Source organism: Ruditapes philippinarum, unplaced genomic scaffold, assembly GCF_026571515.1.
Source record: "Ruditapes philippinarum isolate M1 unplaced genomic scaffold, ASM2657151v2 ctg2203_1_1_1_1, whole genome shotgun sequence".
Taxonomy (NCBI): domain Eukaryota; kingdom Metazoa; phylum Mollusca; class Bivalvia; order Venerida; family Veneridae; genus Ruditapes; species Ruditapes philippinarum.
Window position 1 is genome coordinate 66,547 of NW_026862420.1, and position 17,747 is coordinate 84,293.

General features: G+C 32.2%; 1 protein-coding gene across 1 annotated transcript; it reads right to left on the reverse strand.

The window, feature by feature from the left end:
* Nucleotides 1-5,256: 5,256 nt before the first annotated feature.
* Nucleotides 5,257-17,723, reverse strand: LOC132719024 (death effector domain-containing protein-like). Its single transcript, XM_060702759.1, has 5 exons — nt 17,368-17,723; nt 15,768-15,883; nt 15,099-15,243; nt 13,019-13,273; nt 5,257-9,449 (listed from the first exon to the last, which is right to left on the reverse strand). The coding sequence occupies exons 1-5, from the start codon at nt 17,690-17,692 to the stop codon at nt 9,340-9,342; spliced, it is 951 nt and encodes a 316-aa protein (XP_060558742.1). The 5' UTR covers nt 17,693-17,723; the 3' UTR covers nt 5,257-9,339.
* Nucleotides 17,724-17,747: the final 24 nt, after the last annotated feature.

Here is a 17,747-nt window from a genome sequence, read left to right on the forward strand (position 1 = left end):
ACGGCATGAAAATCAGATGTACAATATATGATCACGAAATCTTAAGGTCTTAATGATCAGTTAGAAATTTCCTATGGATAATCCATTTTATATGTGTAGGTAATGTAACGCACTAACGCAATCTCCGATAATGCTGCAAACACATCATAGAAGTGGTCTTATTTAAAAGAGCCTATATGGTTATGAAATGACATGAGAATCGTAGGTGACAATCACATCATTTGCAATATCCATTAAGTACGAAAGACAGATATCTAAATTGAATACTTCTTTTAAATGTGTATTTCAAAAATCGAGTTCATGCTAGATAGATTATTTACTTGAAATTACAAATATAAAATAGTCTGCACATTATTAATGAAAAACAGTAGAAGAAACATATACATGTATATACCATTCAAATGTTTCCTGTCACAACCTGATGACAATGTCTGAATGGAAATCAAAATATTGTCAGGACTTTGAACGTCTGTATAAACAAGATAAACATTTCCTTCTTGTTTTATTGGTATGCCTGTTGGGAAAAATACAAAATAGATTTAAATAAAATCTTGTTATTTAGTTTGATGAAGAAGAATGGAAATATACTTTAACGGCAATTCTTGGGGGAATTGTACCTCTTTTTAAAATAAGGAAGCGTGGGTATAGCTCCAATTACAGATATGACATTAAAATTGCTTACGGATATAGTTTCAAGGACAAAAAACATTTCATATTCTTAATTGTTCAAACTTTCTGTCAAATTGTCTTTCATAGTTCCATGTAATAAAGTTATAACTCAATTATCATAAGTGACTAGATTCCGACCATTTAGTACCGGATAAAAATTGATTTTTTTTAGTGTACATAACAAACAATAAACGATAGAAATACGATTTTTTTCGGGATTACGTTTGGTTCGAGATCTTTATTTTATACACTTTTTTATTTTCTTGACCGGTCTGAATATAACGTTAAATAGATGGAGCCCGAAAAGCGATCGAAATGATTAATTTATTTCATACCTGGCGACCGTCTACCGGAAATAAAACATTTTTAATAAATATTGATGGTAATTAATAAATATATATATGATATTTTAAAGCATACATGTGTATCCGCTGAATTGAAATGCTATTAATATCGGCATTATCCTTTGTTTCTATATATAGAACAAAACCTGGAATGAGGCTCGTCAATAAGAAAAATGTTCTTTCATAAAGGAAGCGACGCTGACAGGAAAAAATATTCTATGCAACATAATCTTAAATCTTGGTATTTTGTTACGTTTTCTCCAAAATAAACTTTTTTGGCCATATAAAGTAACTATCTTTTGCTTATATTTGCACTTTTAGCAACTGGTATACTTATTATATTGAATTAGTATTTTGTATGGTAGTCAACAAACTACTTTATTTACATTTTGCTACCTTTACAGCACATAACTTTACGTTCAGACAGTGATACTTTCTTCGGTTATCAAACATGTAACATGCTCTAAATACATTCTTAAAACACGACTTAAACACATTGTTGATATTTCTAAAGAATTAAAAAAAATGTAAGTCTGAGTCAAAATGTGCAAATGTAAAACGTTCGGTACGTGGTCTTATCCGGTAGAAGGTAGAATGTCGGAATCCAGTTCTGATAGACTCGAATAATTATAGATATGCATCAATATATTCAATGGCCAATGCCATACTGTCATTTCTTTGTTTGCTTTATGATGATATTTGATCTAAACATAGTTTTAAAAAATACTTGTTTATGTAATTAACTTCAACAACAGTTTAAAACAAGAACTGTCGGAGGACAGTAACGCTCGACTATTCGAAAAGTTGTCACAAGGGTGTTTCATTGAGTATAATAATCCTTACCTATATGAATACATAAAATTGTCCTAAAAGGTACAAACCCTTCAATAGTTATGGAGATGCCAGAATACAAGCAAAAATTTACCTAGAATTTCTAAGTCGAAAAAGGGGCATAATTATACAAAAAAGCAAATCAGAGTTATGGGACTTGTGCCAATCATCTTAGTTAATCACAGAGAACAAATGTGTGAAGTTTCAATCCATTCCCTTCAGTGGTTATGGAGATACCAGCTTACACGCAAAAACTTAACCAAGAATTTCTTAGTCAAAAAGGGGCATAATTATGTAAAAAAGCAAATCAGAGTTATGGGACTAGTGCCAATCATCTAAGATAATCACAGAGAACAAGTGTGTGAAGTTTCAATCCATTCCCTTCAGTAGTTATGAAGATACCAGCTTACACGCAAAAACTTAACCAAGAATTTCTAAGTCGAAAAAGGGGCATAATTATGTAAAAAAAAGCAAATCAGAGTTATGGGACTTGTGCCAATCATCTTAAATAATCACAGAGAACAAATGTGTGAAGTTTCAATCCATTCCCTTCAGTAGTTATGGAGATACCAGCTTACACGCAAAAACTTAACCAAGAATTTCTTAGTCGGAAAAGAGGCATAATTATGTAAAAAAGCAAATCAGAGTAATGGGACTTGTGCCAATCATCTTAAATAATCACAGAGAGCAAGTGTGTGAAGTTTCAATTCATTCCCTTCAGTAGTTATTGAGATACCAGCTTACATGCAAAAACATAACCAAGAATTTCTTAGTCGAAAAAGGGGCATCATTATGTAAAAAAGCAAATCAAAGTTATGGGACCTGTGCCAATCATCTTAGATAATCACAGAGAACAAGTGTGTGAAGTTTCAATCCATTCCCTTCAGTAGTTATGGAAATACCAGCTTACACCAAGAATTTCTAAGTCGAAAATGGGGCATAATTATGTAAAAAAGCAAATCAGAGTTATGGGACTTGTGCCAATCATCTTAGATAATCACAGAGAACAAGTGTGTGAAGTTTCAATCCATTCCCTTCAGTAGTTATGGAGATACCAGCTTACACGCAAAAACTTAACCAAGAATTTCTAAGTCGAAAAAGGGGCATAATTATGTAAAAAAGCAAATCAGAGTTATGGGACTTGTGCCAATCATCTTAGATAATCACATAGAACAAGTGTTTGAAGTTTCAATCCATTCCCTTCAGTAGTTATGGAGATACCGGCTTACATGCAAAAACTTAACCACAGGGACGCCGGGTGACTGCATTAGCTCGATTATTCTGCGAATAGTCGAGCTAAAAGTGGGAAAAAATCTTTGACTTCTGCACGCGATAATTTAATAATTATGCTCGTTAAAAGAATGAAATTGCGGCTCGTAATCATCTTAAATATCTGAAATAACATTTATTCCCGATATTAAATTGTTTCATGTTCCAAATACATTTTCTTCTGTTTCAGGGAAACATTAGGCTGCACGTTTATATTGTATATCAATTATCATCATTTGTCTATGTGTTGATTGCCTTGCACAGTAGAGGACAATGGGAAACTATTACATAAAAAAGACATGTACTAATATAGAAAATAAAAAACATGTACATTTCAAGCCATATTATTGGAGACCATTACATGCTATTATTTCTTTATCTCATTTTGAAATTGTAACTTTGTTTCTTTTTTATTTATACATGGCCTCGGCTAAACTTATTTTTTTATTTTGACTTTAATGAGAAAATTATTCTTTTTCTTTCAATAAGAAATACAAGAATGAAAAGTAATATTTAACTGCTGACAGTAATAGAAAGTAATGATACGAAAGGCTGCCGAGCTGTTAGCATGTTGATATATGTTGCATGTCAATAACGCTGACAGACAAAATGTAATTTACCGAGAATTTTCTAAAATCTGAAGGTGCCCTTGGAAAACATAGCTCGCTTAATGAGACAGAAAATCACATAGTTTCTCTTATTTGCAGTGGAAATTTCAATATAATACGAGGTAAAATGGCTTCTAACAGGTAGTTCCTTTTAACTTTTCTACCGGTTTTCTAATATAAAACAAAATAGATTTCTCCAGTAATATCGACGTCTGTGATATTTTTTAAGATGAAATACTAGAATTGCAATATTGTATAAAAGTCAATTGTTAATATTGGAAACCGTGCCTGTTTCCCAACACGGCAAAATATTGCAGACTCAGATTTATTCGACAATTTATAGTCCAAGTCCCCATTAGTAAACAGCATAAAAAAGTAAAAAGATTCAAGATTACATTTAAATTATTACATAAATATTGAATATTTTATTTTTCCTAAATATTAGTACATTTTTCTCAGGTTTCACTTTATTAACATATTTTGGCATATGCAGCTTTAAAAGCCATAAAACAGCTAAAAACATACAAATATGGAAAGTAATATATTTTTTATAATTTATAACGCTTTTCGTCTGTCATCTTCGATATGACAAAATGCTATTTATGAACATGGTAAATGCGCAAAATATGCATTTATAAGACGTCAAAATCGTTCAAAATCCGTAAAATGTTGAAAGCTTTGTGCGATATGAGTGAAAGCATATGGTCCCTATTATAACATTATCAGAGCCATTTACGTGAATTGGTGTTACATGTTTTCATACAGATTATGACAGCTTGTATTGTAGGTCTTCTAAATCTTAATATACTTGCAGATCAACATTCTAGCTCTTATAGCTTTTGTTTATCTCGTGGTATTGTATAAAAGTGAAATTGTCAATTATACAGGAAACCCTGTTTCCCAACACGGAAAATTGTGTTGGCTCGGATTTATTCGGCCTGATGTTAGTGCAATCCATCGTCTAAGCCTCCATAATACTCGAATTAAATATTTACATGTGTATAAATAAAACGGTGAAATTTTAAATCAAGAAACACCAACGCGACTTCTGGAAAGTTCAAAGCGACATTTTCATGTAAGACATCATGGCCGCTCCAGATGTTTGCGCGCTTTACATATACAAATTTATTGCATTTCCTTGTAGCAAAAGACAAGTCATCGGAAACAAATGAAAAGCCAGGAACGTCATATATAAAAGGTCATTAGACATTTGACGGGTTTCGCTTTGTCAATATTACTAACGTCAAGAGTCGCATTTTTGTAAAATGTTTTATATTTGTCGGCTCCATGAGCAGACTAAATCGTATTTACGCCCACTAGTTTCAGCAGCAGACACCATTGAACTTCTTATAGCTTACTTGTTTGACTTTAAAAGGCTTTTTTGTCCCTATGATGTTTGGTGGTTATTCACCCAACATTTGCCTTGTTGCAAAATCTTATATAAAATGTCAAGGAATAAATTTTCTTGAAACTTGATAAATACTCTACTGTTTCAATATCATGGATTATAAAAAGAATACACTTTACACTAAATTAATTTCAATCAACTTTATTGATCAAAACACATTAACAGAAAAAGAATGGTAGGATCCGATTTACACTCTTCACACAGAAATTTCATATCAACATGTATATAAGTTTACAAAATATCCAAGTTTAAGGTATACAAGGAACATTTTTGCCTCGATTTACATGATAAAACTTCTGCAAATAATTTATTTCCTCATTAATTGTAACGGAAGATAAAACATGGAAAACTGTAAACTATTCGTCTTATACGTAAAAGTCTAAAAGAGTCATTGTTTTTCTACATATAATATACTTTCTTATATACCAAAGTTCATGACCTTTGGTTGCCATCTCAAAAATGCTCACTCTAACAGTTTTACCAAACGTTTATATAACTGATATAAGAATAAATAACACTTCGAAGTAAAAGAATGTTCTGCTTCCAAGCTTTATTTTACATTAGAATTGCTGACGAAATAAATTGTGTACAGCAAAACAGAATCTGTGAAACCATAAATAACGCTCAAAACAAGAGCATAAAATTCATCTGAAAAAATTTATCTATTTATTATATACTTATAAATGAAATATTGAGAAATATTGATGAAATAAAATGCGTATTTTCATTTTCTGTATTTTCACTGTAAAAATTATTATGTACATCGTTTTTATTTACTTGATTATAAAGCTACAAAGAAAAAATCATAAAGTCATAAATCGCTGTAGGAAGTATATTTAAAGTGTATTTATATTTAAAAGATGTATTTTTGAATTTAAAATAGTATGCCTATATGGTGTAATCAGATATGATATTATGCAAGTGATTTCTTTAGTAGTCTTATTAATAGCTTCAAAATAATAATAAATGAAATTAACAACAGATCTTTGACGATAATATATATGTAAAATCAATATCATTATCAATCAATGTAGGGTAAAATTAATATATTTAACAAAAAACAAGATTGCATAGACACTCACAAACAGCGTAGTTTTGTACCATACCCTTTTATATGTGTCCAAGTCAATAAAAATTGTATCCATCAAACATTCCTATATGTGAAATTTAGCTAGAACTGTCTTTGTTTTTAATGATAAGTTTGAATTATAAATGAATGCATGGACAGTTAATATAACATATGATCACTATTCAGAACAGTTTCAATAAATTACTCAAAATTTTCAAAATTTGTTTTCAACTGAACAATATGTATATTCTTTCTTTCCTTTTTTCTCTAAATTTACCACAAAATTGTGATATAAAAATTCATTCTTACAAACCACTTTTAAATGCGCATCATTGATTAGGCTCCTTTATAATGATGATATAATTTACATTTTTTTTTTCAAAAAAAATACAAAAGTTTTATTCTTTATAAAGCAAGCCAGTTATCTTGTTTCATATGGTAATTGTTCGTTTTGTTGAGCTTTAAGTCGCACCTCCATTGTAACGATAAAATGGCAACTTTCTAGCTTTACTGGTGGAGGAAAGCCTTGACTGCTGCTTCATGCACAAGTCGACACCCTGAGTAGAATCACAGATCTTCTGAAAGCTAGCTGGATAGCTTCTTCTAATGATAATAATATTACGTCCCTCACAGGTGGCTTATTACAATAGTTTAGAATACTGAAAACTATTTTTCAAAGTATAATGTGTGTGGAACAAAAGACCCTTAACTTGCCTTAAACGTAACAAATATATAGGCAACACATTGGTGTCCTCTGACAAGGCAGATAGCCTTGGTTTATACTATTATATGCTATACTATACTATTGGTAGTAAAATTCGCTTTTTGATGACAAAATCCCTAAAACTTTGAATGGACTGTTTCAAATTCAAAGCAGAATTAATTATACAATTTCAGCATAATACATGTATGTGTTAAAGCAAAATGTCAACAAATTCATACAAATTTCTTACAAAAATTTACAGTAAACCATTTAAATAATAACAAAATTCCAGTACATAAATTCAATTTGCATATGACACTTAAAACCCACTAAAGATACCTCTAACATGTAACAATTGTAACAAAAAGACATCTTTATTTCATTTAATACTAAGCAGAATATGGTGTTTATTACAACAGTAAATTTAATTTGTTTTGTCTACATTATCTCAAATGTTTAAAGGGACTCCACTGAGGTTTTGTGACATGACAGGACTGGAAATATATTTCGGAGATTTGTATACTATTTGAGTCTGAACCAATAACTTGTGTGCATATTTTTAGACCATTCCCTCATACCATATTTCTAGAATAACCATTTATATTTCACAAAATGACACAAAAATGAAAAGCGTGGCAATGTTTGACACTCAAATCAGGCAAAGAATTGCACTTACTACTGAATTTCTATTTAATTACAAGTATATTTCTTTAAGATCCTTTGCGGATTTTTCCATTTTCTGTTGATCTATGTAATAAATTTCAAATTTTATGTGTTTAGGCTTTTCAACCTCAGTGGAGCTCCTTTAAACTGATTGTGAACATAAACAAACTGCTTTAATTTGTAATACATTTTTCTAAAGTTTCATTCCTTCTAAATTTTCATCACTCACTTGGGAATGTATAGCTTTAAATTTCTCAATTTGTCTTAAACTGTTTACAATCCAACAAACATCCAATAAATTATATCTTTTCTTTGTGCTTTACATTATGTAGATTTATTGGCTTAAAATATCTAATCAATCAATTAAAAAAGATGTTTCACATATTAAAACTAATTATTCACTGACAGTGAATAATCTAAAATTCTATTTTAGAAATCTTTGATGCCGTAAACAATCCACTTAATTTAACTTCTGAGTTGTGTGGGGCTAATAGATCACTTTAAATGCATGTTTGTTTTAAAAGGAATTTCTTAAACTGTCAAAACATGAATCAATAAAATATCTACAATTCCATTTGGATTTTTTTCTCTGACATTAAGCTTGTTCCATTACTACAGTTTTGCTTTAGTATACATTAAAATTAGTTAACTATAATCAATTTCCCTTTTAAAGCCATAAAATTTAATCTTAAATTAAATTCATTAATACCTTAAGGGTATTATTCAATATTTTATTTTAAAAATAAATTTTTCTCTAAAAATAAAGTCAAAATAAATTTATATCTTTTTTAATTTTGCATTACACGTATTTCATTAGAATTCAACTCAGTAAATGCAATAAATCAATGATAATGAAATAAACATTGGATTCAAAAATTTGGTATAAATGTTTTAAAAAATTTCAGACAAAAGTATCAAAGTTATATCAAGTCACCCTTAGTTAAGGTATGACCACCATAGGCACTATAAGGAACTGAAAATTGACAACATAGGTCAGGCATATGCCTTAAGACACCTTTATGCAAATATAAACAAAATTTATGGTACGGTTTACACAATATGGACAACTTTCTGAACTAAAGCTTGGGTACTAGAAGGGCTCTTTTTCAGAAATGAGGAAACCCTAAATAATCTATGATATCATCATTAATAAAGAAATGTTTTCCTAATGATTATTGGGAATAAACAATTAACACATCTAAAAAATCCCACTAGCAAAATGATTTTTGTACTCAAAATGTTTTTAGTATGTACAATGTATAAAAACGCTACCATTTTTAACACTTAAACGTTTGACTATTTTCCTACTTAGAGAGCCTCATTTAAAAATAATAAAATTCACAAAAATGTGGGGCTGTTTTCAAAGTTTGCCCAAATTTTATCAAAAATATATTGGTTGATCTTGTTAAATATCAAATATTTTTACCATGTAGTTTTGATTTTATTAGACTTTAAAAATAAGAACCTATAATAATTATACAATTAAAATTAAATGCTTTTTTTCTTTCCAAAAGGGATCTGAGAGATACATAATGTTAACAGAAAAAAGGGAAAACAATTGACCCTTCAGGGTTTTGAAGTTTCAATGCAGTTGACAGTAATTCTAGCCTATAGAATATAGAATACTTTACAAAGCAGAGGTAATTCATTAGGGTGGTCATACCTTAACAATTTATAACATGTTTAATTACTTTGATAAATCCTTTCCTTATTTTGCAAATTTACATGGTAGTAAACCACTAAATGTCAAGTGTCCATGAGAATAACACATTGTGTCAATCAGTCAAATTCTTAAGCAGCTTCAGTCTTCCTTTTCTATAATCCTCTTCATCAACTGACACAAGGAGACACAGAGCTTCATGCCCTACGGCTTCATTTAATGACTCTGAAAATATATAGAGAAAACAAAATGTCATTCTTAATATAGATATAATTATAAATAATGGAAATGACAAACATGCCAGTCGCAGCAAATCTTATTTCCATATTTATTGTGCATTTAAATGGCTTTCTTTCTAGATAAATGGATGGATGGATGGCTTACATGATGCTGGAAGAGAGAAGGGATGTCAATTATTATTTCTTAGTTTTACGACTTACATAAACACAGCAGTGTCAAAAGTTGAAAATACTCTTGAGGTAAATTATTTTAACATACTACAATGTCTATGTGAGCTATCCTATTAAAATAAAGTGACAATTTCATCACACCCATTAATTCTGCATCTCAGATGCACTGATCAAGATATGTCTTTTCACTGTAAGGTATCCGAAAAAATAGTCATACGGTATCGGAAATTCCCCCTCCTGGACTCACCCCCTCTCAGTTTCACTAAAAAAAAATTCTGTGGATGGCCCTGATATGAATGCTGCAAACAAACAGTGAGACATTTCATACTTAATATATATGTTTCTATATTATGGAACTCAGGTTGTACAAACTGCAAGGTATTTTAATGCTAAGATTTACTAATGTTGAAGATTGACCAGGAATGTATTTGTCATGATTTTTCTTTCTCTTTAGCAGACAGGTATAAATCTAGTAAGATACTAGTAATTGTTATTTTGTAATTATTGGTTTTATCAATTAACTTAATAGTTGAATTAAATAAGGAATACTTTATGGCAAAGTACTGATCAGTTTCTCTCCTTCTTTGGGTTTTGGGAAATTTGAAATAGATCCATAGATCCGTTCAATAGTCTTCGGATACTATGACTTGGTATCCAGGCCCCATGTTCACAAAGAAAGGATCAGGATCAAGTGATCCTGATTTTATTTTCAATGTTTTATGTTACTAAAATTAATTGTGTTTTGCTAGAATTAAATAGTAAATATTCAAAATGAAAGAAAATGCTGATTTGCAAAGAAATCAAACTATTTTGAGATAAAATTAACAAACAATAAAACAAATACAAAATATTCGGATCAAAAAAAGGATCAATTTTAAGATAAGGATCAATATTTGGATCAACTGTAAAATGCCTGTATCATGTAAAAATAGCAATAAATTTACTCTAAAATTTCATTAATTTGCTAGTGCAAGTCAAGTTTTATCAAATTAACATTAGATATTTAATGTATGAGGATGAAAAAAGAAGAATATTAGAGTTTTTAAATTTGATCCTGATCTTGATCCTGATCCTTAAATCTTTGTGAACACGGGGCCTGGTTCCTGCAGGTAAGTATAAGATATCTCAGGTACATGTGCCCAAAATCTGGTACCCGTCCATGCCTTACTTTCTTTAACCCACACCCTGCTGGAAGCAACTATTTCTCCTCATAAAACAAGTACAGGCAAAGATCAGCCAGCATATCCAGATATGTACTTTTTAGTTTATACATATCTTTAATTTCCCCTAAAAATGATTAAGGGATTTGTCCTCACTGAAATATGGACAAGTTCATTTAAGATACAATGTATTTACTGTAGTAAAGGTAAAAGATGCCTAAAAAAGGGTACATATTTTCAAAAAATCATGACAAACTATATATTAGATCAAAGGGAAATAAATGCTACTAACATCAGATTTTTAAATAGTTATAAGTAACGTCCCCATCATGTAATGTTTACTAGTATAAACATATCATATTTATGTTTTACATCAAATAAAACGACACCCTTAAAAATCAGTAAAATGACCAGTAATTAGGTACCACTCTGAAAGTAAAGAAAATCTTTAATCATATAGATAAACGTTCTATTTCAAGAATTGTTCTGGAAAGCTCATATATAGAAAGCTAGTAATAGACTCACTGTTATTAATTGATGCAATCCTGTTAATACATAGAGCAACTTTCAACTTATTTCTGGTAAATAAATACCTCTTATACTATTACCAACATAATTTCAGAATGGCCTGGCACCATGGTAAAACCAGACTAACCATAGACACTACTTGTATGTGGCTAACCACATAAAGAAGGAAGCCTATGCCTTGGTGCCAAATGGTTGTAACCTTTATGATACAAGAGGGCCATGATGGCCCTGAGGTCGCTCACCTGTATATAGGCCCCCCCAACCCCCACCCCCCAAACGTTGCAGGGCCAATTTAACCCAAGGGCTTTTATTTGCACAAACTTGGTAGACACCCATAAGAAGATGTTTCATGCTAAACATCTAAGCTCTAGCTCATTTTTTAAAAGAAGATTTTTTTTAAGTTTTTACTATACACATATAGTTAAAAACAATGACACCCCTGGGGCCGGGCCAGTTTTGATCCCAGGGCTTTTATTTGAACAAACTTTGTAGACACTTACTAGAAGATGTTTCATGCTTAATATCTAAACTCTAGCTATTTGGGTTTTTTCAAAGAAGATTTTAAGTTTTTGCTATACACATATAAAGAAAATCAATGACCCCCGGGGGGGCCAATTTTGATCCCAGGTCTTTTATTTGAATAAACTTTGTAGACACTCACTAAAAGATGTTTCATGCTTAATATCTTAACTCTAGCTATTTGGGTTTTTTCAAAGAAGATTTTTAAGTTTTTGCTATACACATATAAAGAACATCAATGACCCCCGGGGCGGTGCCAATTTTGACCCCAGGGCTTTTATTTGAACAAACTTGGTAGACACCTATAAGAACATGTTTGATGCTAAATATCTTAGCCATAGCTCTTTGAGTTCTTTAAAAGAAGATTTTTTAAGTTTTTACTTTATGCATATAGGGAAAATCAATGACCCCCCGGGGCGGGGCCAATTTTGACCCCAGGGCTTTTATTTGAACAAACTTGGTAGACACTTATTAGAACATGTTTCATGCTAAATATCTTAGCTCTAACTCTTTTGGTTCTTTAAAAGAAGATTTTTTAAGTTTTTACTATATGCATATAGGGGAAATCAATGACACCCTGGGGCGGGGCCAATTTTGACCCCAGGGCTTTTATTTGGACAAACTTGGTAGACACTCACTAGAAGATGTTCCATGCCAAATATCTAAGCTCTAGCTCTTATGGTTTTTTAAAAGAAGATATTTAAAGTTTTTTCTTTCGGTTGCCATGGCAACCAGAGTTCTGCATGGAATTAAATTCTTTGAACAATTTTTAAAGGTGACCACCAAAGGAACATTCCTGTGAAGTTTGGATGAAATTGGCTTAGTGGTTTATGAGGAGATGTCATTTAAAGTAAAAGTTTACGGACGGATGACGGACGGACGGACGAACGAAAAGCGATCACAAAAGCTCACCCTGTCACTTTGTGACAGGTGAGCTAATAAAAAACGAGTTATAACCATTTTGAACCAAGCCTTCAGAATATAGTCCCTGGTATGACATAAACACAATATGATAATAGCCGAACTATTTTGACTGAAGCCAGCTTGAGCTATATAAAAAAATCAATGCTTGTTTTATAGGTAATAAAACTACAAAATCTGAAGATTAGTGAATGAATTCCACAGGCTCACCCTGAAGCATACTGAAAATAACATTTACAAATAACATAACAAACACCTGTTATAAAGACCACTTTTAGAGCCTCCAGTAAAGCACCGTTTGTATAATCCCTCCAAAATGCATCCAGGCTGGTTAACTCAGAAAATTTGATATCACATACAACTGTTCCAAGGTCCCGCGACTTAAGTATGGCACACGCTTGATTAAACTTTTCAAACTGTCGTTCTATCTCATGCTGTTTGTGACTGTGTACACTATTTCCTAGAACAGTCCGATGATCCTCATACTCAACCTTTACCCGTAATCTTACATCTGAAGAAAAACATGAATGTAATTAGTTACTGTATAAATAAACACTGCTGTGATGGCCATTTGTAACCATCCACCACACACTGGGAGAATATTCGGGTGTGAGGGGAAAATGCTAGGAGAACTAGTATTAAGAGTGTTAAGGATAGCTGGGAAACAACAGTTCAAGGGGACAGTAGGGAAACTACCAGGAGTGCGAGGGGACAGTAGGAAAACTACCAGGAGTGTGAGGGGACAGTAGGGAAACTACCAGCAGTGCAAGGGAACAGTAGGGAATCTACCAGGAGTGCAAGGGGACAGTAGGGAAACTACCAGGAGTGTTAGGGACAGTAAGGAAACTACCAGGAATGTGATGTGACTGTAGGGAAACTACCGGGAGTGTGAGGGGACAGTAGGGAAACTACCAGGAATGCAAGGGGACACTAGGGAAACAACCAGGAGTGCGAGGTGACAATAGGGAAACTACAGGAGTGCAAGGGGACAGTAGGGAAACTACCCGGAGTGCGAGGGGACAGTAGGGAAACTACCAGGAGTGTGAGGGATAGTAGGGAAACTACCAGGAGTGAGCAGGTTTCCTTGAAAACTCCCAGGAGTGTGGGGATAAAAGGGAAACTACCAAGAGTGTGTAGAGAATGAGAGATAACTGGAAAAGTGAGCAATGGTCAAACACCGCAGGGTCAATATAGTAATATTATTGTGATGCCAATTTGCCATGTTAATAAAGTCATTTTTCAATAGTGAATTGACAGTACATCAATATATAAAGACAATATGCTGTGGCCCTTTAACAGAATGGAAATGTGCAGTTTTGATTCAATGAAAACTTAACAGTAACTATACAGACTAAAATATTTGAACTATGTTACTGTATGATGTCAACCTTGACCACTGTACCACCAGTCATGTCTGACAGGCCAGTCCCCAACATTTTCAAATTTGGAAAATTTATGCTTAAAAATACATGATGACAATTTATTAAAGTTGATGATAGCAAAAAATAAATGTTAATTTAAATGAAAGAATCAATTTTTGTTTAAAAGTTACATGTTGTATTATGCAAACATTGAACCTACTGAAGTCTGAGACTCGAACCAAGTTCTATACTGTTAGAAGCTCAATTTTTGCACTTTCATATTGAAATTAAGACCCTTAAAATCTTGCATGGACTGATGGAAACTCAAAGTAAGACAAATCAAATTCATACTTTTCAAATTCAACATGTAAAAGGTTAAGATTAGGTGAGTATACCAAAGAAAATCTCATGACATTTTTATAATGTTAAAAGTTATGACTATAAATATATTCCTTTGGTAAAGAGACAATGCTGAAGTCTTATCATATGGTCACATGCAAGCATTTGCCAGTTTACAGATTATGCCAAACTTTAATCAATGTCCCAAAGTAATTGAATGCAGTATAGAATTTAAGTGTGTGCACTGTTACTATAAATACGAGGCCATCAAATCAAAAAACCTGAAAATATGAGACAGCTTTTATGCGACACAGACTATAAATAGCGAATTAGAAAGGTTAGGATTTCTTTTTAAAATGTTTTTCTTTTCATAATATAAATGGTTCTATTTGTTTGTCAAAGTTTTTACTTGTTGATGCTTTGGGATCCATTTATTATTAATTCAAAAACGGTAGCTTGAAATTCAAATGTTAAATCCCAAACACCATAGTTTAGGCATAAAAGTCCTTAACCCCACTGTCTTTACCATGATTTGAACCCATTGTCACGGTGACTTTTGTGATCTGTTGTGAAGACAACTTCCCTAACCACTTAATCATCAAGTCCCCCCAAAAGCAATAAGACAAATTAATGTACCACAAGATTGAATTTGATGATTATGAAGCGAATTATATGAGGTAGAACTACTACAAGTCTGGTCAGTTGTTGGTGGCAGTCTTCTCATTTCTTTCTTCCTTCTCATCTCCAGAAACTCCATGACTTCATCTGTACATATACGTTTCTACAATAAAAAAGATCAGTATCAATGTACATGTACCTTCTCTATACTCAAATGGCAAAAAAGTATCTTTGAAATTCCTATATTTTATAAGGAACAAACCTTTTTATTCTTGATCATTCAGCATTATAGATTTATTTCAAGATTTACAGTGTTACCACTTAGTATTTATGACATAGAAGAAGGTGTTGTTGTCAAATTTTTAACACTTTTATGACCTAGAAAAAGAGCAAAACAAATCACTTTAACCAGACTCTTTGATGTTGAAAATAATCACATTTTGACATCCGATGACAATTACTATGATAGTGAAAAAAAATAAAAGAATCTATCATTGTGCCAGATAGAGTCTAGAGAATTGGGAAACCACAACCCAAAGGATGACCTCCTGGCAATAGCTAATGCTGTACTTAATCTTCAAATACTCAATGCCAATGATTGCAAAGGACCAGAGAAAATTAAAACCTCTAACACTGCTTCTTTGGAATATTTAAGTACATACATTTCAGATTAATAATTATACTAACCCTAATTCTCTCACTTCTTCTTGTTGGAAATCCAGGTATGGGACGGTGATAGGTGAATTCACTAGGCTGCAGTGGTGCAGTCTTCTCTAAATAGTCTACAACAGGATCTACTTCAACTGTTCATGACACAAAATATTTCATCATGTTAAAATTTATGACCATAATAAAATTAAAAATTGCTTAAGCAAAATAAATATAGATAATGCTTAATTGCGTGTTGTAATACTCAAATCTTACAAACTTCACATTAACTGATGACATCCTACTTAGTATTACAGCACAACATTTTTGGTAGAATTGAGACTAAAACTGCTTATCAATTAAAACAAAGTTATTCTGAATTAAATGCCCACCACGCCTACAATCTTCGGGATTTTGTAGACCTTTCCAAAAGGTTTTAAATGGATTTTCCTCGCTTCGAGAGTCAGGCATTTTCCTTACTTCACACTGTGTAAATAACCAAAGGAAGTGGCTAGCCGTACGGGCCCGTACGGCTAGCCAAAAGTTCTAGCCGTACGTGAGTCACGTATGACTAGCCAGGACACACTGTATTGGCTAGCTGTACGGCACTTTTCAAAAATATATGGAAGGCGAAAGTGCATATGTTAATTATAACTTAAAGCGAGAATTTTAGACAAGAATGTTTACTTTTTAGAGATTAATCGACGCGTTGGCTACAGTAAAGAATGTACTTCGTCATCTCAAGACGTCGAGAAAAAATAGCGTTTGGTTGCAGTTAAAATAACATCAATTGAAATAGTTTTACAAAATTTTGATGATAATCCTTTTTTTGTTCCATTAAGTTTAATTTTTAAATTGAAAAAAAAAAACACCGAAAATAATTGTTGTTGGGCTCTGATAATTGCGTCAAATACCGTCGGTATAGAAGTTTGTCCATCGTCCATCATTAAGGAAGTTTGCATTATTAAATTATTTTTTCTTTTTCACTGTTTTTTTTAATATTCTTTTTTTTATTTACATGTATTTATTTTATTCCCCTCCGATCATTATTTATTCGATCCATGTGCTTAACAGATTTAACAATTCATCTTTCATACAAATCATAAGCATGAACATTAAGGACGTTAAATTTTATTAAGCTAGATTATACAACGCTTACTCGTATTCATTTTTTTTGCAAAATTGCGGAGCATCTTTATTGAAGTGAACAAACTAGGACAAATGCGGAGATTTGATTAAAATCGTCATTTAAAGACACAAAATAAAATATGCATTTCGACTTCCATATATTTTTGAAAAGTGCCGTACGGCTAGCCAATACAGTTTGTCCAGGCTAGTCGTACGTGACTCACGTACGGCTAGAACTTTTGGCTAGCCGTACGGGCCCGTACAGCTAGCCACTTCCATAACCAAATATAAGCCGAATGGGGTATTGCAGAAATATAGGTATTGACCACTTTGTTTACCAATTGATCAAATGTCAGCTGGACATCAACACGACTGCTTATCTGCTTGCTTGTCGGACGATTCACAAAGTTGTCCCATTGAAATTTAGACAATGTGACAAAAAAACTGACAAATTATACCAGAATACATGTAAATCTTCTGTAAAAGAAATCACTTAAAAGACATTCATTACCTAATCGACTAGCCTCTGTTGTGACAAGCTCTTTCAGTTCGGGCTTTACTGACTTGATTGTGTTCTGCACAATTTTTGTATTGGTCTCATCAATGTACCCTTTACTTTCCAGGAACCGCAGGAAAGTGAAAGCATCACACTTGTACATTTTCCGTGGAATTTGAGACGCTCGATTACGTTTCCAAAATTCTCCGAATACACCAGACAAAAGCACTTGAGTTTTAAAGCGTTCTGTATCAGTTGAATTCATGTTCGTTTCTAGAATATCAAACATTTTGTGCAAATTATTGTTTACTTTTTTGCAACGATCCATGGGGGACGCCATTTTGAATAATGTTTTTACGCAGAAGAACAGAAAATATCGATGTCATCTTCAGATG